The 24,439-nt window shown below is 33.6% G+C and overlaps 1 protein-coding gene across 1 annotated transcript; it reads left to right on the top strand.

Moving 5' to 3' along the window:
* Positions 1-3,288: 3,288 nt before the first annotated feature.
* On the top strand, positions 3,289-22,496 carry LOC132730252 (interferon alpha-inducible protein 27-like protein 2A). The gene is made up of 3 exons (XM_060716132.1): positions 3,289-3,396; positions 21,670-21,734; positions 22,011-22,496. Exons 2-3 carry the CDS (start codon positions 21,674-21,676, stop codon positions 22,295-22,297), a joined length of 348 nt encoding a protein of 115 aa, XP_060572115.1. The 5' UTR covers positions 3,289-3,396; positions 21,670-21,673; the 3' UTR covers positions 22,298-22,496.
* Positions 22,497-24,439: the final 1,943 nt, after the last annotated feature.

The raw sequence follows: 24,439 nt of genomic DNA, 5'->3' as shown, positions 1-24,439 counted from the left end.
GGTCCTTGAAATGCAGGAAAAAATAAATGACAGTTATAACCAGGGAAACCTCGTTTTATTCATCATCATTTTTTTTTGCGGTGGACCCATCGATTCATGTCTGTTATTTATCAGTTCTTATACCGTTTCCCTTGTTCGTTATCGTCAAGTTTAAAAACATACGTTACATCCTTTGATGTCCGTTAGTAGTCGGCCGTGAATCAGGTCCACCGGACAAGAACGGACTCGAACCGGACAAGTACAGAATAAGGAACGTACGATGTAACGAACAAAACGTATATCAGCGCATAGTTACCGTAACATCTGACGGACAACTTTTTCCGGTGGTGTACGTTCCAAATTTTAAACATGTTCAAAACTTTCCACCGGACGAAACGAACACCGCCGGACACCGCAGGACAAGAAGCGCAAACGACGCATAATAAACGGAAAAGAAACGCATGCGAACGGACATGGACGGATTGAAAATTTTGTTATGCGTTGGACGTCCGTCAACGCTATACGGTAGTGTCATATTTTTACTAAGTGTGAACAGATACCATTAGAGGGGGTCTTTGCTAATAGCGATAACATAATAAGGGACAATACACAAATGTGGTGTTGATCACGCGTTACATAAATGGGTTATAAATGATTGTATATATCCGTTGCTATTAATGATCACGATATTACATTTATGACCATAAAAATAACAGTTATAATATAATATTATAGATGCATTTTATTATTTCCAAAGTGTAAAAGATTTACTGATTTTGACTACTATTTGGTATGTTCCAAAGAAAATACCACATGAACTTGAAATTCTCTCAAATCACCAATATTAATGATAATATCCAAAAATACCCCCTAGTATATAAATAAACTTATATACCATATGGGGACTATATTTTTTGTAATCATTGACCTATATATTTTGGACATAATCGTTAATATTGATAAAATTTCAAGTTTTGTGAAAAAAGTAATGTTCTAATCTCTGGCATGCCTACCAAAGTTCATAATGAACAATGTCTTTCGTACGCTCAATCATAAGTGATATACAGTTCTTGTACAAACCAATTAACCATTGAAAAGTTTGTAAGAATATCTTGTCATCATATACCTCTTCACTTGCTGCTTTTCTTGCTTTGACGCCCTTTGATGCTTTGCATCAAAGCTTTTCTTGTATCTATTATAATCTATCACAAATCACATTAGCTTATAATACATATGGGATTTTGTCGGCTACAATCGAGCAAGTGTCCTCAAGCGAATAACAGCCCAAGAAATAGTACATGAATTTGATCCTATGAATCCCATACTTTGTCGGTATATTGAAAAAAACTTCCATATTTAGCCTTTTCAATTTCAAATTAAGTTAACCAAGTTAAAATATGAACGTATTTGATTGATTAAAACGCTGTAGCCCCGAAGTATTATTGTGCAATATGCAAATAACTGCTGAAACGATTTACCGCTGTCGAAAAAGTAGGACAGCAAATTATGCTATAATTAAGGAGTAAGCTCAATAATTCTTAGAAATTATAAGTAGGAAATAAATATTAATCCATTAAACAAAACATTTTTACAAACAGATCAAAAGTTTTTCGTGACTCAGCAATTCTAGAATATCTCGCGCATTAATTACATATTTTTCTAGGTCACGATATGAGTTAACCTGCTATCAGTTAATGTGATTTGTGATAGAGTATTATAGATAACACTATTCTAAAAATAGATTTTTCCCAATCACCACTACATCACCTGTGCTGACTTTCGGAGTACACATTATACATGTAATAATTCAGCGGATTCTTACTTTGTTTACATGCAATACTTTAATAAGTTTTATACAATTGTAAGAAGCAAACAAGTTGGAAATGGAATTTAGTGTAAAATTGAAAGGGGCAACTAAACACAGTGCTTAAGTGACATTTAAATTAAAATTAAAACGATGTGCTCTGGCCTATACATCTTTACCTTGTAAATGAAAAAAAAATCTAAAAAATACACTATTAATTGCTGATGGTTTTAACCAAAAATATTTTTAATGAGACATATCCAAGAGAAATAAAAATTAAAATACTAATGACTAATACTTTATTGTCTATATGCCAACTATGATATAACACAAAGCAATTCTAATTTACATTCTTGCATGTATTATGTATTATGCTTGAAGTTTATTTGCATGGTTTTATTTTAGAAATATTTCGTTGACAGTTTTATTTACAAATAAATCGATAAGGACACTGATTTACAAGTTTGACCAGAGTTTTGAGGCATAAATTTCATTATGAATTTAAAAATTTGGACGTGTTCTGCTTGTAAGTAGAAAATCTGAATGATTTCAGATTGGGACACCTAAAATAGATTGCTCTACAATTCTCAAACTGTCTCTATTATATCTTTTGTGTGTGTGTGTGTTTTTTTTTCTGAAAAAACCTTGCATGTCCGTCGCATTCAGTGCATTCAGCACTTTGATTAACACTTTAACACTTTAATGTTCACTTTACCAAAGTCTATCAAATGTCCGTCTTTCTCGAGATAACGTATTCTTTAAAGTGTACATGTACAAGGCTATAACATGTATATATTTGATATGTCTGAAAATATCAGATCCCCCCAAAATAACAAATACAAAAAGAATTATATTTATAAGGTTAATAACACGCTGTTATTGTGTAAAGTTTGATTACATATTGTAAATATAGCTATACAATCAAGAGCAATCAGATACTTGATAATGCCCTAGTTGATGTAAAGGTTCATATAACATTTTCATTTTTGAAAAATCCACTGTACCTGGGATTTTCCATATGACACGCTACATGTTAAATACGGTACTTTTGTCCCGTTTGGGCCATCGCGACACATACATTCACTCATATAACTCGAAACAACGAAAACGCGAAATTGCGATAGTAATAAGTCAAAAACGAAACCAAAACGGTGATTAGTCGAAGATACGATAATGAAAAGACGAATGTACGATACAAAGAAAAATGGATACAATTTCGTGTTTTCACCATTGTACCTAGAATTTTTCCCTCATCGTACCGTCGACATTAAACCATCGTTAAAATCGCGTGGGCCCGGAGCGAAAACACGCCAATTAGCGAGAGCGAAGTATTATAAATAAAACTTCGCCCCCCCCCCCGCCGCTAATTAGCGTGTTTTTGCTCCGCGCCTCCGCCATTTTAACTTATAATTTCTCGACTTTTCGCATGGCACGGTCGCGGGGCGAAAACACGAATGGCCCAAACCAGTCACCATATATGCACGGATGATTTTCAAAATGATTAGGTTATTTCCATTTTGTGCTACGTGGCCTTTAAAGAAGTATTTATAAAGAGAATTTTGCAGATTTGAATTTAAAGCACAGGTGTAAGGAGATACAAAGACAACTATTAGGTAATCATATATACATTTATATATATTTTAAACGCAGTTCAATCAAATTTTTGTTATGATTTATTTTAAAAGACTTTAGATCTTCATTGTATATACGAATTAATTAACAGCAAATTAAGAGAAATATCAATGTATAACTCTATTAATAAAAAAAATCAACGGCATTTTGTAAGGCGTGTATAACGGTTGCAATATTAGAAATTACATGACAAAAAAGAAAATTAAGTTTTTGGTTTGTTTTGGCATGTTAAACGTTGCAAAAATCAATAAATCTATTTTTTGGTCTATATCCAATATTTAAATCGTATAAATATAATTTTATATTCTATACCATTATATTTATTCAATCCTACTGAATATACGTTCATCATAAAAAGTATTTGTGTGCGATAATTTTCTATATGTATGTTCTATATTTGAAAATGTAAATTATATAATAAGAAATATTTATTGTTTCCATACTTAAATATATTTATTTGATAATTTGAATCATGGGGTAGAACACTCAGCATATTAAGCCCAGCGTATTAGTTATACACGAATTTCTGATAAAGATTAAAGATCAGTGTCCTACGGTGGCATGTATAGGGTGGCACAAAGGTGACATGTGTGTGTTTTTATTTTATTTATCTCGTGCGCACGAGATACCATGTCGTGACCACGAGTTACTAAGTCATGGCCACGAGATAGCTAAGTCGTGGGACCAAGATACAATGTCGTGACCACGAGATAGTTAAGTCGTGGGAACGCGATAGTATGTCGTGGCCACGGGTTACTACTTCGTGACCACGAGATAGCTAAGTCATGGCCACGATATATAGCTAAGTCGTGGGAACGAGATACTATGTCGTGGCCACAAGTTACTAAATCGTGGCCACGAGATAGTTAAGTCGTGGGAACGAGATACATTGTCGTGGCCACGAGTTACTGAGTCGAGATAGTTAAGTCGTGGGAACGATATAGTATGTCGTGGCCACGAGTTACTAAGTCGTGGCCACGAGATAAATAACCAATCAGATTACACCATTTATATGAATTTTCCTAATTAACTAGACATGTGCTATAGTACAAGGATGCCCCTACTTCACTTGCCTGTAAAAAGTGCCATTTATACAAGTTATTGATTGGTCAATAATTGTACATTTAACGTCATTGTGATCCTGATTTTTGATCCAATGACCTCGAAATTATTAGGTGTCATCTACCGATCAGGTGCAATGATCTTTATAGGTTATATATACCATGGCTTATTCCTTCTAAATCATTCATCAGACAAGGATTTTACATTAATTGAAGTGTCATGGTTACCTTGACCCTTGACCTAAACATCCTTATAGGCTATCTACTGTCCATGGGCAATGTCTCTACCAAATAAAATAAACCAGGACTTATTCCTTCTCATGTTATCGTTTAAACAGGTTAACAGGCCGTAGTACGTACAAACTGACAAATTCTATCACACACAAAATTGTCCCCACTAAGGGCTATAGTCAAAATTTATGTCTGATGGACCTTGGAATGTGACTTTATAATATGATCCTAAAGACAAGTTCAAAGTGAATATCTTCAGTATTTTCTATGTAAAACTTTACACAGATTTTTTTAAGTTTAAAAAATCGTTATATATACATGTATAGTGTAATCTGATTGGTTAATTATCTCGCCCGCACGACTTAGTTATCTCGTTCCCACGACTTAATTATCTCGTGGACACGACTTAGCTATCTCGTGGCAACGACATAGTAGCTCGTGGCCACGACATACTATATCGTTCCCACGACTTAACTATCTCGTGGCCACGAGTTACTAAGCCGTGGCCAAGACATAGTATCTCATTCCCACGACTTAACCATCTCGTGGCCACGACTTAGTAACTCGTGGCCACGACATAGCATTTCGTTCCCACGACGTAATTATCTCGTTGACACGACATAGTATCTCGTGCGCACGAGATAAATAAAAACACACACATGTTAGCTTTGTGCAACCGTAGTGACCTTGTGAATGTCACTCGTTAATAGTGCAATTATGCATAAACCCCCTTATAAATATATATGTATGTCTAAAAAGTGGAAATAGATTTTAAAGTCTTCAGGTCATACAATCGTATAAAAATGTTTTTTCATTCATATGCCCAATAATTTAACCACGATATGAACATATGTGAGGATATCAAGTAAGATGACTAAAGGATCATCTAAATGTACAAATACTCTTGTTAACATGAGAGATATATGAGGAATCATATAAGAGGACTAAGAGATCATCTACATGAACATATACTCAAGGTTTTATAGAAGGTGTATTGGAGGATAATGTAAGATGAGTAGGGGCTCATCTAGATGTACAAATACATTAGTTGTTATGGAACATATAGGAGGTCTTTGAGATGTATAAACACTCTAGTTCTTATAAAACATATATAAGAGGAATAGGTAAAATGACCAGGTGATCATCTAGATGTAAATATATATTTTTTATTATGGAAAATTTATGAGGGGGCAATGAGCAAGGGATCATCTAGATAAACATATACACGATTGTTTGATGTAAACGTACTATATTTATTTGTAAAATATATAAAGGAAACACGGGGTAGATAGATAACCAGGGGTCTTTGAGATGTTAATATACTCTAGTTATCTGAAACACACGAAAGGATCACGTAATACCCATATGATCGCCTGTATGTAGAAATTTTCTGGTTCTCAAAAGAACATGTTTGAGAAGATCACTTAAAATGACCAAAGATCATAAAAACTTCCTTTGCTCTTGTTCTGATAGAATATATATGAGGGGATCATGTAAGCTGACAATCTGACCATCTACATTATCTAAATGTACATGTACTGTAGTTCTTATAGAACATACTGTGTGATTCTAAATAATTACCAAGGTTTTATTTAAATGTACATACTCTAGTTCTTATGGAACATACATGAGGGTATCACATATATTACATTATGGAGCATGTATGAGGGTATCATGTAAGATGACCAGGAGATTATCTAGATGTACATATACCTGTACTCTATTTGTTATGGAACATGTATGAGGGGATCACGTAAGATGACCAGGGGATCATGTACTCGTATATGTACATATATTCTATACATTATGGAGCATGTATGAGGGTATCATGTAAGATGACCAGGAGATTATCTAGATGTACATATACCTGTACTCTATTTGTTATGGAACATGTATGAGGGGATCACGTAAGATGACCAGGGGATCATGTACTCGTATATGTACATATATTCTATACATTATGGAGCATGTATGAGGGTATCATGTAAGATGACCAGGAGATTATCTAGATGTACATATACCTGTACTCTATTTGTTATGGAACATGTATGAGGGGATCACGTAAGATGACCAGAGGATCATTTAGATGTACATATAATATTATCGAATATGTATGAAGGGATCGCGTAAGACGATATGGGGATCATGTTGAGGACATATACGCTGTTTATTATCGAACATGTATTATTTGATTACGTAAGACGACCAGGGGATCAATTAGATATACATATAAACTCTTTTTATCAGGGAGAAGATGTGTGGGGGTCAAGGTTAAATGACAGGGTATCTAAAAGAATATACGCCCTTTTTGTAATGGAACCTGTATGATGGGATCACGTAAGACGACCAAGGGATCATATAGATGTATATATACTCTTATTTAATATGGAGTTTGTATGAGCATCACGTAAGACAATCAGTGGAACCTTACGTCCCTGTACATTTACTCCATTCATTATGGAGGTATATGGGGGATCACGTAAGAGTATCAGGGGACCATTAGATGTACATAGACTCTTTTTATTACTGAAAATGATATGTAGGGATCAGGTTAAATAACCAAGGGATATAGATGTATATATACCCTATTTATTATGAAAAAATGTGGGGATCACGTTAGCCGACCAAGTTATTATCTCCATGTACATCTATCTACGAAAATCACGGAAACGAGTGCCCAACGAATAATGATAATTCTAGGGGATCTTGAAAATTGACCTTTTTGATAATCTTTGTCTCTCGTTCTTCTAGAACATATATCAAGGGATTATAAACGATGTCCAAGGATTCATCTTTCTAAACATATTCTAGTTCTTTTCATTATGGGACATGCATAAGGGGATTACATAAGATGGTCAGGTGATCAAGTAGATTAATTTACTCTATTCAATGTTGAACTTGCATAAGGGGATCACCTTAGATGTAAATTTGCCCACCGGCTCTTTTGTTAAAAGCGGACTAGTAAATCACTTACCTACCGCTTAACAGGTCTGCAAATATATACCGACCTGTTTTTTGTTCTATTGTTCTCTATATAATAGAAAATATGTATAGTCGAGAAACTCGTGCATTACACAATATTCATCGTAAACGCAGAAATTTTGAAAAATAACGCTGAATTGTACAAATTTATATGGGGGATAATGATCACTTTGAAAAGGAAAAAGGGTCAATATATATTTTAAAGTATATTTCATCAAATTAACAGAATTAAACAAGCGCATAAATTAATAGAATTAAACAAGCGTATACGGCTGTAAGGACCCGCATAACATATATTCCAGATTATTTGAGAGAAAAACGAACTGGCTACTGTTTTGGCGTTGAAGTTTGTGTTTCGCCGATATTAATGAGTACAAAAACGCACATTTGGCCTTCCTTAGTAGTTTGCTTTTCGGTAAACCTAACACATTTGCCGAACAATATATATGTAGCTTCATAAGATACTAGTTTTCGACATTTATTTACACAACTATGTCTGATTATGCACAATCCTGCATTATTTTAACAATTCTTCATTATGGGATATATACGACGATTATATTATAGGTGCGTATCGAATCAAAGTCAACTTCAGCATCTTTCTATCCCAAAATATTACTTTCAGTGAGAGTAAAGTTCATCTTAAGTATACTTAAGGACAATGAAAACGCACGCCCGCACTATATGCATTTTATTACATGAAAACAAAACACTAACGAATCCATTAGATATATATCATAACTTTAATACAAAACGCAAACTTAACAACTGAAAATAATTCAAAATGTTTAAAATCAAATGTACACCAGTAAATCGAAGAACCTTAGGTGAAAATCCCAAAATCACACTTTTTCATCACAGTAATGCAAACTTAACAAAGGCAAAAACCAAATTGAAAATCCAAAACAAAGTCACTCATAAATGTCTATTTGTAATGTCACCGTCGGGATCTTTAGAAACGACAAAATCCTCAATCAGCGTCTCTTACAGATGTACATCGTCGCCTCATAGACCTTACGGTGCCGATAGTCGCCTGTGGAATCTGATGCCATTCAGCCTGTAGTGTAGTGAGAAAACGCTGGTGAAGCCGAGAAATTGTTGACCGATGAACACCAAAACGGTTGGCGCTTTGACAATACAAGATTTGATTGTAAAATAGACCAGACTGAATCTGTCCTAAATCTACCCAGCGGTTAATTCTTTGTAGAACCATTGCATACAATTTGCTAGCAAATTTTCAGTAGTGTTTGAAATTAAGCACCTTTAATAGAGGAAAAGTGTGTACATGCAATTTCAATGTGAGCTTTTATGATTTCTAAAACTGACCATTGACATAGTTTAATATTCATTTTCATAAAAAAAAATTGCTCATTTGTGTCTAACATTTCTAGAAAGGTGTGAAAAACAAGTTAATGATTAACAGTTTTAAAAAAATAAATAATTTCATTTCATAAAGTAACCATGAATTGATTAAATCTGTTATATCACAATAAGCCAAAAGTGTTACTTTTGATTTTTCGGGTACTGTCTTTATCATGCAATAACTTCATTAAAATGCAATAATTTTTCATAACTTTGGTATCTAAATGACCGGAATGCATTCGGTTTTATGAAACTGTGAAAAAATATTTAAAAGAAATACATTTTCCTTGTTAAAATGCAGTTATCCCGACCGTGCGTTTTCATAGTCCTTAAGTATATAAGACCGTTTTTTGTCTCTCATTTTTCCCCAGTTTTACATTACAATTTGGATTTTGTATACCAGTACTCGCCTGTTCTTCGCAAGAATACAACTTGGACTTTAATTCTAGACCGCATGCTTAAAGTTACATTAAATAAATATGTAAAAATATTTTGCCGTTGGCCTAAGAAACAAGCATTATACAGTTTCATAAACCTTTTTAATAGTTATGTTGTAAATCTCATCAAAAATTGTTCTTAAATTAGGATTTTAAACGGGAAACCCCACGGTAATAATCAGCTTGTGTATGCGCTTCGTCACATTGTTATAGTTGCTGTCCGGAACACAGTAAATATGAGATTTTCTTGTGCAAACACACACGGTGAACTAGGCCTGTGGTTCAGAAAAAAGTAATCATCTCATAAAAAGGATTAAATTTGTATGAAAACATCCGTTACAATGCGGAAATATATAGTTAGATTAGAACTGCTGCACATAGTCATGTTTGTTGTTTAAATTTTGATGTACGGATGAACCGAGGGCGGAGTTTCTCATGCAAACAGAAATGAATATCATTGCACTTCCGATTTCGCCACAATGAGGTTGCCCATTTTTATGCTTATAAAACTTATTTTGGTTGTCTTGACACCAAAATAAAATCTGGAGTCGATATGAAATCAAATTTATTTATAAAATGTCGCCATTTCTGTTTTTATGAAATTTATTTAATGTAGCTTTAAAAAACAACAACAACCCCAACTTACATGACGGTATATCTACATGTATTACTATACAATTATTAACTTGTGAGCCATTGAATATTAAGGCTCCCACGTTTACAATTTTTATTTGTTTGGGTCGTCAGACCGAACAAATAATGGTAAAGAAATTTTAGGCTCTGATGCCGTTAATTGCAAATGCCGAAAGAAGTGTTTGAAGCGGTTACTTCCCTTTATAAGTACACCAATGACGAAAAATCCAGGGGAGATCACTGCGTAAAGATGGTCAAATAACAGGCGCATTAATTTTCAAGCAAAATAGTTCCCGAATGGTCGAAGATTTCTAATATTGTTTAATTCTTTATAAATATACATACTTATAGTAAGCTCCATGATTATTTACATCTGTTAGCGTCGTTACAAAACCTAATTTCGAATAATATGGTTTTCTTCAGGCCGTCAACATATAACTTCACCGTGGCCGAGGGGATTGCGCGCTCGCTTAGGAAGTGAGTGGTCTGGAGTTCAAATCCCAGTTAAGGCAACTCTTATATTTCAAATTGTTTAATTCAAATAAACATTGAATATCAGTGTTGCAATAAGTCTTATAGCCAATTTACTGCAATGAAAACGCTGGAAAGCATTGGTGGCACTATACAAAAACAAATTGTTTTATAATCTAACAACCTTCCCCTTTCTGACATTCTGAGACCCAAACAAATTCAGCTCCTTCTGTGCTTTGATTTGTAAACATTTACACGATTGTTAAGAACCGAAAGGATACCGTTTAAACATGTACTACACTACATCATGCATTCAAGCCACCAAATGATAACTTACTTTATATTTTTAAAACATGTACAAACAAGTTTGCTTCTTTAAAAAGAAGCATGCGAGAGGTATTTTTGCTGCTGTAGAAGATTTGTATATTTTGAAAATATTTGGGGATATTATATGGCATAAAAGACACAATGAATGGTTATAAATTACAATTATTAAACAAAATAGAATTTATTATATATATTGCAATTAAAGTTTGTTTTACACTTCATCTTTTTTAATGTTTTAAAAGATTATATGCCGGAGTAATGGACTTTTTTTCTTGGCGCATTAGGGATACTTTTTCTACAAAAAATTGTAAAATTACTTAATGTAAATTAAATGATAAATATCATTTAAAATTTGTATTTTGAATTCAGTTACCTTTGTAGAAAAAGTATATAATTATATATTAAAAGTAGTATCAAAATAAAAGTTTCTAGTAAAGTTCAATAAGCAAGATTTCGGTCACTGTTTTGTTAAATATAATGAAGTATTTCCTCTACATTTTCCAAAACGGGTATAAAGTATGATAATCAAACAATTTTAGTCCAGGGTTTGCATAAAAAATGTTAATATCATTTGATTGGAATAAACAGTATATATTATTACCCCTCACTTTTTTCGTAATGCTAATTTCCCATAGGCCTCTGGGAGTTATTTTTACTGTTAATGCAAGTGTACCACGTGACTAAAAATTTTGTACTGTTACATAGGTAACAGTATTTTTGAAGCGGTCACGTGGTCTATTTCCTAAATAAAATGAAATAAAATGGCCGCCATTTTTTTCTCGATTCATTCTTATTTTCAACGTTAAACCCCGATAGGACATCAATTTCTCCTCTGGAGTCCCTATGACACTCGTAAAATTTAGTTGTTTTGTACCCTGGTGTGCTTTTCGCGTATAAAATATCTTTTTGCTCAATAGTCAAAAAGTGAACATCCGTTTTCAACGGAAGTGATTGCAATGTAAATAATTATGTGTCAAACTGAAAAATGCAGAAGATTTAAGCATGCAACAAAGGAGTATTTAACAAATTTAATCAGTGAAACGTTACAGATATGGTGGACATAGGATATCATGGTTATTTTGTCAAAAACCATGCTAAGAATATTCTGGAAACAGAAGGATCAGATTTCACAGATCATAATCGTGTAAATGGGTTAGTGTTTTGTTTCCTAAATAAAACTTAGATTATTGTATGTTTATGATTTGTAGATATCATCATTTGCTTAAAGAATAAAAGAAAAAGAAAACTTCTTAAGTAGGCCTACAGTAAAGTACACTTAAAACTTAAAAGGTAAGGACAGTTTAGTTATTCTTACTCTTGGTTTATTTTTGTTACAGTTACATTTAGTTGACAATTGCAGATAATCTCAGTATTTTTGTTCGGGGTAATAAAATAAATAACACATGGGTTTGTGAGTAACAGTAAAAATATCATCCCGAGGAAAATACTGTTACCCCAGGCGTAGCTATATTATTTATTATTATTTATTCATGTGTTATTTATATTTTATTACCCCTCACTTTTTTCGTAATGCTAATTTCCCATAGGCCTCTGGGAGTTATTTTTACTGTTAATGCAAGTGTACCACGTGACTAAGAATTTTGTACTGTTACATAGGTAACAGTATTTTTAACAGTATAAAATCTGGTCACATGGTCTATTTTCTAAATAAAATGAAATAAAATGGCCGCCATTTTTTTATCGATTCATTCTTGTTTTCGACGTTAAACCCCGATAGGACATCAATTTATTCTCTGAAGTAACTATGACACCCATAAAATTTAGTAGTTCGCACCCTGGTGTGCTTTTCGTGTATAAAATATCTTTTTGTTGAATAGTCAAAAAGTGAACATCCGTTTTCAACGGAAGTAATTGCAATGTAAGTAATTATGTGTCAAACTGGAACATGCAGACGATTTAAGCATGCAACAAATGATTATTTAACAATTTTAATCAGTGAAACGTTACAGATATGGTGGACAGACATAGGATATCCTCGTTATATTGTCAAAAACCATGCCAAGAATATTCTGGAAACAGAAGGATCAGATTTCACAGATCATAACCGTATAAATGGGTTAGTGTTTTGTTTTCTAAACAAAAACCTAGCTTATTGTATGTTTATGACTAGTAGATATCATCACTTGCTTAAAGAATAAAAGAAAATGAAAACTTCTCAAGTAGGCCTAAAGTACACTTAAAACGTAAAAGGTAAAACAGTTTAGTTATTGTTACTCTTGGTTTATTTTTGTTACAGTAAGATTTAGTTGACAATTTCATATCATCGCAGTATTTTTGTTCGGGGTAATAAAAAATAAATAACACATGGGTTTGTAAGTAACAGTAAAAATATCATTCCTCGTAAAAATACTGTTACCTACAAATACCCATGTCATATAATATGTTTGTTTGTTTCATTGTACGCCTTTTCCCAACAGTATTTTAGTCATATAGGCGGGTAGTTTCCTAACCATGGAGAGTTACACCAGTACTTGACAACCTTCCTCCACGCTAAACTAACAATAGAAAAGCATCTCTCGGGGATCGAACCCACGCCAGAGAGTTCACTTGATAAAAAGTCATCAACTCTAACCCCTCGATAATCCCCATGGATAAAATTAAATTGAGAGTGAGGCATACAATTAGCCTCGACCCGAGCTCCTCTGTGTTTCTATAATTATATCTAGGTAAATGTATCCACTTACCGATCGAGCTGCTTAACAGGTCTGCAAATATATACCGACCTGTTTTTGTTCTATTGTTCTCTATACAATAGAAAATATGTGAAGTCGAGAAACTCGTGTCGTGCATTACAGTACACAACACTAGAAAAAAGTACGCATGCGCAATAAAAATGGACGTATTTTGAAAAAACTGATAAATATCAAGTGAAAAATCGGATTTAAAGTGTTATATTGAGTGTTTATATGAGGATTTTATATCAATTCTTTAATTTGAAGTAACTGAAAACATGCTGCTGTAAACAAAAATTCCTATGACGAACAACAAATCGAAAAAACGTAAAAAGTCGAAATCGTCACCAACGACGAACAAAGAACAAACAAAGGGAAAACAGCAGAAAACAAGTATGTCACAAAGTTTCACAGTGCAGAATACATCTGACGGACAATATGCAGTAAACACAGGAAATAGTGGGAATTATATGAACCAAAACATTGGCCAACCGGTAAATATGAACAATATGACTTATAATGTACCAGGACAACAAGTTCAAATTCAAAGCTCGCCATTTTCTGGACAAAACGGAGGAAATATTATGAATTTAGGTCAACCAATGTCACCCCTTGGGCCAAATTTACCGGCTTACCATTTGACAAGTACTCCAGCACCTCAAGGACCTCCAGGGCATGATCAGTTTAGTCAGATATTAAACCGTCTAACAGCAATTGATCAACAGTTATCTGCTGTTCATGAAATAAAGAGTATAATGGTCGGATTAACGGTTAAAGTTCAAAACTTGGAGCAAAAGGTCGACAAAATAGACAATAAGATCAAAGAACTTGAATTAAGTCGTGAATTTGATAGCGAGACAGTCGATACCCTGAAGAAAAAGCAAATTGATCTTGAATCTATTGTAAGCAATTTGAATAAAGTAGAAACAAAGAAGCAGGAATGTGATGATTACATAAATGAGTTGAAGTGTAAAGAATTCAGGAACAATTTATTATTTTTCAAAGTCGCAGATGACAAGAACGAGAGTGGTGAGAAAATAAAAAAAGACAATTACTAGTATTATCAAAGATGATATGAAAGTTGACAGTGCGGAGGAGATTCAATTTGATACACAATTTGAGCGTATGGGAAGCACTAACCCGCCATAGCACGACAAGAGCGCGGGTATAGTTAAAATTTAACCACTCTGTGGTGATCGACATATATGAGAAAGTTAAAGGAGCTCGTCCTGCGGAAATCTAAAGGACAAGGACCACCACCGTTCAATCTAACAGGTTATTCCAAAGATATTCAGGACACGACGCTAGTACCACACTCTGTGCCGGAGATGATATATATAAAGCTAGGAAATAGGCGGGCCAAAACGCGCCAGAGCCCCAGTCCCGATATCACAAATGCGTGAGAACCACTGTTCCGAGCAGTTTTGGCGTAGTTTATCAAAGCTGTGTTCATTGTTGATAATTATTATAGAGAAAAGTGAGTCAACAGACTTTATTATAGTGGATGGGTTGTTTTAAGAGTGCCAAATGGTACCGGAAGCTGAGCAAATAGAGCTACAAGAGAGTGTGGTAAAGTTGCTTTCATGGAAGAGTGGAGAGAGAGTGGAGAGCGCGACTATAAACAATCATTGTGAAGAATTTTTCGAAAATTTATATCTAATTATGATGGTAATTGCTTGACAGAAAACCACGGACAACTGCCAAAATCTTGCAATAACATTGAAGGCATATGTAACATTTTCATTCGTATAGAAAGTTCCAAAATAGCGAGCTAAGCGAGCGAAAAAGTGGCGGATTGATTGTATATGTGAAGGAATCATTGCAAAATGGAATTACACTAGTATAAAATCAAATTGATTGTCTTGTATGGATTTAAAACTAGTATAAACCAATTTTTCAAAACGGATTGATGACTTGTATGTTAGCTTCAGTTTATATTGGCGCCTGAAAATTCACCTATTCATGATATATTATAAATGTTGATATATCCCAAAAATAGAGCCAGGATATAACAAAATTTTCACAATGTGGACGCGTGATTGTAGCTGGAGACACCAAACAGTAGTTCGGTTGCGCAGAACGTGTGTATTTTATAAGAAATATGAGATATATCACAGACTTAGACTTAAATTCAAATCTTAAACGCATACCCCCATGGCCCAGGACGCTCAATGACTATAAAATATACCGACCGGCTCACTTTTCGAAGGGATTTTGATCCTTGATCTGTGTTAAAGCAAGAAAAAGTGAATCACTGCTGTTGGTCTATGGGAGACAGGATCAACCGGTGTTGATAACGGAAATATGACGTGATGACGCATAACGGAGAAAGCATGATTATCTAGTATTGACCCGCTATATAAAACTTCGAATAGTATTGTTGATTTTTTAAAAGACATAATTATACCGTTGTACTGCGAATCACGCCCCCTGTTCATTTTGGATTAAAGTTGTATCATCAAAATACACATAACAAAATAATGGTCCGGGAATACATACTATAAATGGAATCCGGAGTTCAGAGAACAATTCAGGAATGAAATTTTTTCGGATAAAAATGTGCTCGATGATATTCGTGGAAAATGAACAAGAATTATTCCTCACTGAATAAAAAGACACAATTATACACGGAATTTATTAGTATCCAGAGCTGAAAAAATATTATATATATATATATATATATATATCCGTGTCTGTGAAGAAATCAAACTTCTCAACGGAAAACCTCGTGAATTAATATAAGTGGTTTGACCAGTGTGTTGATAACGCGGAAAACTTGCAGAACAAAAGAGGCTATTGAAAAAATAGCATGTGAAATAGTAATGAAAATTTTACAAATATGAAGCAATGAGAAAGGAAGGTTATAGAATTTGTTGTTAAAAGTCGAAGAGGCAGTTTAATTTAAAAACGTGCTAGTGAAATGAATGAAATGAGGCGGAAAAAAACCACGCCGAATTCTGGAAATATGTTTCGATACTAAAAAGTAAAATGAGCAAAGTGAAAAAATATTCTCTATTGGAAGAAGTTCTACTCTGCATTCCAAAATCTAGCTGAGGCTATGACGTCAAATCCTGAATGAGATTTTTTGAAGAGTTTTCCTCGCCAGATATGATATGAGGAATGGAACACCGTTTAGAAGACATTGATTTTGCATAGTAACACAGGGAGAAATTCGGAACTCTCTCTCACCACTCTCACACCACACACTCACCAATAAAATTGTGCTATAGATATGTATGATAAATGAGTATTTTATTTTAAAACGATAGATATTTGTAATTGATTCATCTAGAAATTTTATTTCAACGACATTCTTAAAACAGCGGAATTTTCCAAAGAATAAGAATCACAGGGGTGTATAGTTTCACATTATTGAAAAAGCCGCCCGGCGTCGGATACCACATAACTATCGTGGCGAATAACATTAACAAGTTGACTTTGGTTAAACTAGTTTACAACCGTGTTAAACGAAAGGCTAAAAAAGTGGTCAGTAGACAATGAACGTTCTAACAGATGCGCAGTTTGGCTTTAGATCTGGACACAGCACCACTGATGCTTTGTTCATTTTCTCAGTCTCTAATTAATATGATACAATACTAAAAACAAGCGTTTATATGCAGCTTTTATAGACTACCAAAAAGCATATGATAGCATTTATAGAAATGGCCTATGGTATAAACTCATCAAAGAAGGAATTTAGTGGGAAATGCTCACATTATGAGATTCAATGTATGAAGGAAAAGTACAATCATGTGTCAAACATATGAACTCATTGTCTGAATTTCCTCCCTCTGTGACATGGACTTTTCAAGGGGAGATAACTGTCGCCGATTTTATTGTCTCATTTTTCCTTAATGACCTCCTAGAAATCCATTTACAATCAAATATTTCCTCAGGTGTAAACTTAGATCACGTATGAATTTACCTTATTTTATTTGCTGATGATTGTATTTTGTTAAGTGATACGCCAGAAGGCATTGCAATCGCAATGACTATTGTAGGCGTTTGGAAATAACGGCTAAATACGAACAAAACGAAAATCGTGGTATTTAAAAAGAGAGGACAATTGCCATTCAACTTACACTACTTACTCTCTGGAATGATATAGAGATTTGTTGACAAGTTAATTTATACTAGGATTTGTAGTTTCTCAGTAATGGACTATTTCAAACTTGGTATAGACACTCTGGTCTGGCAAAAGCATTGAAAGCCTGTAAAACTTCCTTGCATACGATAACACTATTGGAAATAACCGTGTTGAAAATTAAATCTATATTATTTAGAACGCAATGTGACATCTATATATGTTATATAGAGTGAGATATGGGATTTAATAAATATGAGTGCGAATGATATATATAGGTGTGAGAGACTTCATATGTATATACAGTGTGCGCGTCAAGCAGAGACTGTCACACTCGTTATATATATTCAACTTGCTAATGTATATGCTGTTTATGTTGAAACAGGGCCGATTTCCATTGCACTGTAAACTGGAAAATCCGTATTGTAATATACTGGTTGAAAATAGTAAAAAGTGAAAAATTGTATTTTAGAGAAACATATATAAGAAACTGTTGTTTTGATTGTGAAAATGGTGAAAAAAATTGGTTATAAAATGTTAAAATGTTACTGACTCAATTAGGGTTAGCTGAAGTTTGGCTATTTCCAACATCTGTTAATATGAATGTATTTTTACACGTACTGAAAAGCTAGACTGATTGACAATTTTATTACAGAATGTAGAATTCGAATGGATAATAGCCCAAGTTTGAACTTGTTTATGAGAATGAAAAGAGGGTCTACAAGTTATCTGTGTACTTATGAAAATAAATAATTTCAAACACAGACAAATAATATCAAAAATAAGAATGTCGTCGCATTGTCTTAATATCGAATATGGAAGACACAGGAATATTGAGAGACAAAAATAGACTATGTGAATTGTCGTTGTGATAAGCTAACAATTGAGGATGAATTTCATTTTGTACTAGAATGTAACATATTTAAAGATTTACGTATGAAATTTATTCCAAAATATTATAGGCAGAGACCTAGTATGATGAAATTTGTTGAACTTATGAAAACAGAGAACAAACGTTTACTTCATAACATCGCATTATATTTGTTAAAGGCATTTAACAAACGGTAAGAGTTACTTAACCGTGTTTAAAATACAACACTCTCGTAAATATGATATGATAAAATGTGTATTTATATAAGAATATTATTGCCATGTACATGTATGTATATATTTTTGCATATGTCTATATGCTGTACCATGCATACGACTAAATAAACCTTCTGTTCTGTTCTGTTCTGTACTATTCACCGTAAAATAACGCTGAACGTGGGATGGGGGTATTGACCACTTTGAAGAGGAAAAAGGGTCGATATATATTTTAAAGATTAATAGAAATAAAATTAGCGCATACGGCTGTAAGGACCCGCATAACATATCTTCCAGATTATTTGAGAGAAAAACGAACTGGCTACTGTTTTGGCGTTGAAGTTTGTGTTTCGCTGATATTAATGAGTGCAACAACGCACATTTGGCCTTTCTTTATACTTTGCTTTTCGGTATACCTAACACATTTGCCGAACTATATAGATTCATAAGATACTAGTTTTCGGTATTTCTTTCCACAACTATGTCTGATTTTGCACAATCCTGCATTATTTTATCAATTCTGCATTATGGGATATATACGACGATTATATTATCGGTGCATATCGAATCTATCAAAGTCGACTTCTGCATCTTTCTTTCCCAAAATATTACTTGCAGTGAGAGTATAGTTCATCTTAAGTACAAGACCGTTTTTCCCAGTTATTTTTACATTACAAAATTTGGATTTTGTGTACCAGTACCAAGAATACGACTTGCGCTTCCATTCTAGACCGCGTGGTTACAGATTAAGAATACACGGAAAGAAAATTCTTCCAAACACGGATGAAATTCTAAGAACATTTAAAATCAGTCATCATAAAAAAACAACAACAATAAAACACAACTTACATAACGGTGTGACTACATGTATTACTAATATGTATTCATAGAACCCCGTCTTTTACTTTCCTTTGAAAAAAAATCGTATATTTTAATTATATTAGAAATAGCCTGATCATCTATTTACCATGAAATTTATTATATATAAAAATAAAGTGTTCCGTTTTTATGATTAAAAAGCATTTTCATCATCTATTTGTTTATATTATTAATATGTTATATATTCATATATCAAAATAATGATCTTACCTTTCCCTACTCGACAAGTTCTGTTTTCATTTTCTGTGACTCAACTCAACAAGTACATTATAATTACCTAATGAAACCCCACGAAAATCACGAGAATATTAAGATATAACCTGATTTGTGAACGAATGAATTACAAGAGCGTAGCGGATGGTATCTTTGCTTGGCTTTGGAATGCTTTCTTAAACATGATAAAGTATATAAGTAGTATGTTTCTTGTGAGTAATATTAATAAATATTGAGCTCAATACTGATGTATCGATAGAAAAAAAAGAGCATGTAGGTAAGATAGTTACCGCACTCGGAATAGGTCTGCATAGTATTTACAGACCCGGTGGCCTTTTAAAAACCTCGATCGCTACGCTCTCTCGGTCTTCAAATCGCCACCCGGGTCTGTAAATACTATGCAGACCTTTTCCTCGTACGGTGACTATTACATAATGATCTTACCTACTCGACCCTACTCGACAAGTTCTGTTTTCATTTTCTGTGACTCAACTCAACAAGTACATTACCTGACCTTATTACATAATAAAACTTCACGAAAATCACGAGAATATTCAAATAACACCTTATTTGTGAACGAATGAATTACAAGAGCGTAGCGGATGGTATCTTTGCTTGACTTTGGAATGCTTCGTTAAACATGATAAAGTACATAAATAATATATTACTTGTGAGTAATATTAATAAATGCTGAGTTAAAAACTGATGTATGGATAGAAAAAAAAGAGCATGTAGGTAAGATAGTTACCGCACTCGGAATAGGTCTGCATAATATTTACAGACCAAGTGGCCTTTTAAAAACCTCGATTGCTACGCTCTCTCGGTCTTCAAATCGCCATCCGGGTCTGTAAATACTCCTCGTACAGTACTTATTACTTATTCTATTTATTTTAAACTTACACGTGGCGATCATGTAAGATGACAAGGTGATCATCTAGATGTACATGTACTCTTTATTTTTGAACAGATATGAAGAGATCACGTTAGATGTAGCTAGTAAGATGACCAGCGAACCTTCTAGATGTACATAAACTCTGTTTATAATGGACATATATGAAGGAATCACTTAAAATGACCAAATGGTCATAAAAATGTTTCTATAGAACATTTATGGGGGCGGGGGTCACATAAGTTGATTAGGGTACATATTCTTTATTTCTGTTCAAACATGTACGAATATACGAAAGTTAAATATGAAGTTAAAATCGTGAATTCCTGAAGTTAAAATCGTGAATTCATGAAGATGAAATAGTGAATTCGTGAAGTTAAAATCGTGAATTCACGAGATTGAATTCGTGAAGTTGAAATCGTGAATTCGTGAAGTTGACATCGGTAATTCATGAAGTTTAAATGCCCCCACCGGTCTTTCATACTATAAGAGTCACACTGCTTCTGTCGTACGTCTATAATGTCGTCAACTTTATTAAAAACAACATCTCTTCCTCTCCAAAAGGCTAGTATTGTTAAAACTGAGCAACCCTCGAGCTAAATAATCCAGTCCGTACCGGCAGCCAGTGTAAGATTCTTAAACGACTTTACAGCAGCAGTATCATTTTTTGCTTAAAAGTTTTTACTTAACAGTAAATCAAATATCTCCAGAACAGTACTCTCTGCAACAACAAAATGTCCCGCCTCTTAAGAGGTTGAACTATTGAAACATTATTTTTTCTAGTATTCGGCACTTTTTTATACTTCCATACATTGCTCAAAAAGGGAGATAATGCTATTCGGTAGTTTTACAGTAACAAAATTTATGTTTATTTAGACGTCAACCTTTAAACGTCCTTTTTTCCAGAAAAATGGCTTACAATACAGTAATCTTCGTTCTAATTGCATCTTTGGTTCTGCAGCCAACCAATGGTACGTACTGACTATTCTTTATTCGTAAATGTGCTTTATGCGCTAATTTTCTAATTATTTTTTAATATTTTAGTATTCACTTGCAAGTTAACAAATGTTTCTCATGTTCCAAGTAAAAGGCTTCTAAAATGTACGCTTGAATTTGAATTTTTCAGTAATAAAACAGACCTGAGTTGCAGCTATTTTAATTGTATACAAAATTAATGATAGTTCGCATTTCATCAGTCAAACAAAATTATTTATCTTATTTGTCACAATTCGTTATTGTAATAACAGGATATCTATACACCATCGCGGCCGGGGTTGCGACTGCAGTTGTTGCCCCCATTGCAATCCCTGCAGCGCTTGGAGCAGCCGGGTTTACTGCAACTGGTATTGCCGCCGGAAGTGTTGCTTCTTCTATCATGGCGTCATATGGAGGAACTATTGCGGCCGGGTCAGCGGTGTCAGTCGCCCAGTCAGTTGGTGCAGCAGGACTTGGTATGGCTGGACAAGCAGTAGCGGGAGCTGTTGGAGCGGCGGCTGGAGCTCTATATGAGAAGTCGAAATGTGAAAACGGCTAATTGTTATATATCTTCATCATGGAAGTCGAAGCGGAAAGACAATTTATAATAAATACCAATGAAAATGATTATCTAATATTAAACTTCTTCAAACTTACATGTATAAATTTAAACTGACATAATACTACAAATGTACTTAAGATAAAGAAAACGGTCATGTAATAATATTACTTCACTAAAATAAATTTCTTATATCTTTTGTCTTATTTCTATTATTTGTTTGAATACGCACAACAATGGAAGCCCTGGAGGGACATTTGAAATTAATATTTAAAACTTAAAACTTATTATTTAATTCTTAATATTTAAAAAAATTTAATTCTTAATATTTAAAAATCAATTCTTAATACTTAAAAATTAAGAACAGAATACATAAGACGCGGGTATTTGAATTCAACGGTCTCTTGCAAAAGGTTGCTACACGAAAAAAAAAAATGGCAAAATTCGATAAAGCTGCTTAACAGGTAAATGCCATTTTTTATTATATATATACAATAAACATTACCCGAGAGATATTATATCTCGATTGTTAATATTTTTCATGCTAACAGTTGAAACCATTAAGATATGTTAAGTTTATCATGGTGCTCAGGAGACTACATGGTGTCAAAAGCAGCAGTTGAGAAAGTTTGTCAATACATTTTGTTCTGGGGTTGAAAGCTTATAAAAACTGACAGAAAATATACCTGCTTGTCAGGGGTTAGGGGTTTGGTCTAACGATTTAATGTTTAGTTGTTGGTGGGTGGATAACAAATTTACATGTTTATGCCCCAGCCCTTTTGTTTTTATAACGCTATATTTCAATTCATTTATATTTCTTTTAAGGTCGTAAACATGGAGATCCCGTTGCTGTTGCCTTTATCTTTTTATTGAAAGTGGACTCAGGACTGTGTCAAACAGATGTGTCATCCCTATTTCCATCTGGAAACGGAAGCACCAGTTAGAAGTGATACGCAAGTACTTTCATGTTGACTTCAAAGGTACGCACCAAATTGTTTTACCACAACATACGTCTTGGTCTCCGTCAGTTTTTTAAAGGGGATACTTCGTTATAATTATTAACGGGCGTCACCGTCACAGTCATGTATACTCAAAAAAAAAAGGAAAAGAATTTGTAGTTTTTAGAGGGGAGGGGCTTATGGTACAAAGGTGGATTGAATACGTTTGAAGGAATTTGAGAGGCTCGTGGACTGAATTGATACGTCAAACCCTATTCATGCAAAATGCTTGCGCATTTTATTTAGCGGATGTTCTTCAAGCGGGATTTTATAAGCATTGTATTCACTGGAAATTACACAATGTGCGACCACAGAAACATGTAGACATGTGCAACTTTGTATTGAAGACCATAAATAAAGTGTTGTTAAGTGTACTAGAACTATCAGGTTCTACTGATTATGGTGTTAATGTTGATTTAATAGGATATTGAATATGAACAAATCCAGATGATTGAACATTAGACAATGGCATATATACTGTTTAATGAATAAACATTGATGTTCATAGTTTTCCGAAGTATGTGCTTTTTATGTTTAACTGCTAGTTAATATTTCTATGGCCGATCTCGAGTTCGCTTTACTTATTATTAGAACAGGGTCATTAAACAAATGGAAAAAAAAAATAAAATAGAACTTAACCGAGAACTTCTCTTGAAACATTCTGATTTACATTGAGATTGCATAAAATCTTGACTTAAATAAACAATTGCTAGAAATCTAATTAAAGTATGTAGGAAATTAGAAAAAAAACCATAATGATTTTTGTAAGGTAGTCCTAAGAATTTCCAAAACTGTTTCTCCATGGGATCAAAATTTTAGGCTTTTAAAAACCCAAAAAGCAAAGTTTCACTTTGACCTTCCAATAAGACCTATGATAAAGTTACAAGTTTTCCCAAGATGAGAAAAAACATTGTAAGTGTTCACAAAAATGTTTTTCTTTGTATTGACCTATTTTTACCCCCATAATGAACCCAGATTCAAACTCGAACCTAAAGATTATCCAGACAAATATTCTCAAAAACTTTTAAGTTGTTTCAAGTTGAAAATACTTATTTAAAGTGTTCTCTATGTTTTTTCCTTGATTTAAAGCTTGGTGGACCTAGTTTATGACCCCCAGATAACCCAGAATAAAAATTGACCTAGA

This window comes from Ruditapes philippinarum, unplaced genomic scaffold (genome assembly GCF_026571515.1).
Source record: "Ruditapes philippinarum isolate M1 unplaced genomic scaffold, ASM2657151v2 ctg1655_1_1_1_1, whole genome shotgun sequence".
Lineage (NCBI taxonomy): Eukaryota > Metazoa > Mollusca > Bivalvia > Venerida > Veneridae > Ruditapes > Ruditapes philippinarum.
The sequence above is the reverse complement of the archived record's forward strand: the minus strand, read 5'-3'. Positions and strand labels throughout refer to the sequence as shown.

What these genes read in the sequence shown, in the direction of transcription:
- LOC132730252 (XM_060716132.1), top strand. Translation starts at nt 21,674, where the DNA reads ATGGCTTACAATACAGTAATCTTCGTTCTAATTGCATCTTTGGTTCTG. An exon ending in GGTTCTGCAGCCAACCAATG is followed by an intron (nt 21,735 to 22,010) that starts GTACGTACTGAC and finishes TTGTAATAACAG; the next exon opens with GATATCTATACACCATCGCG.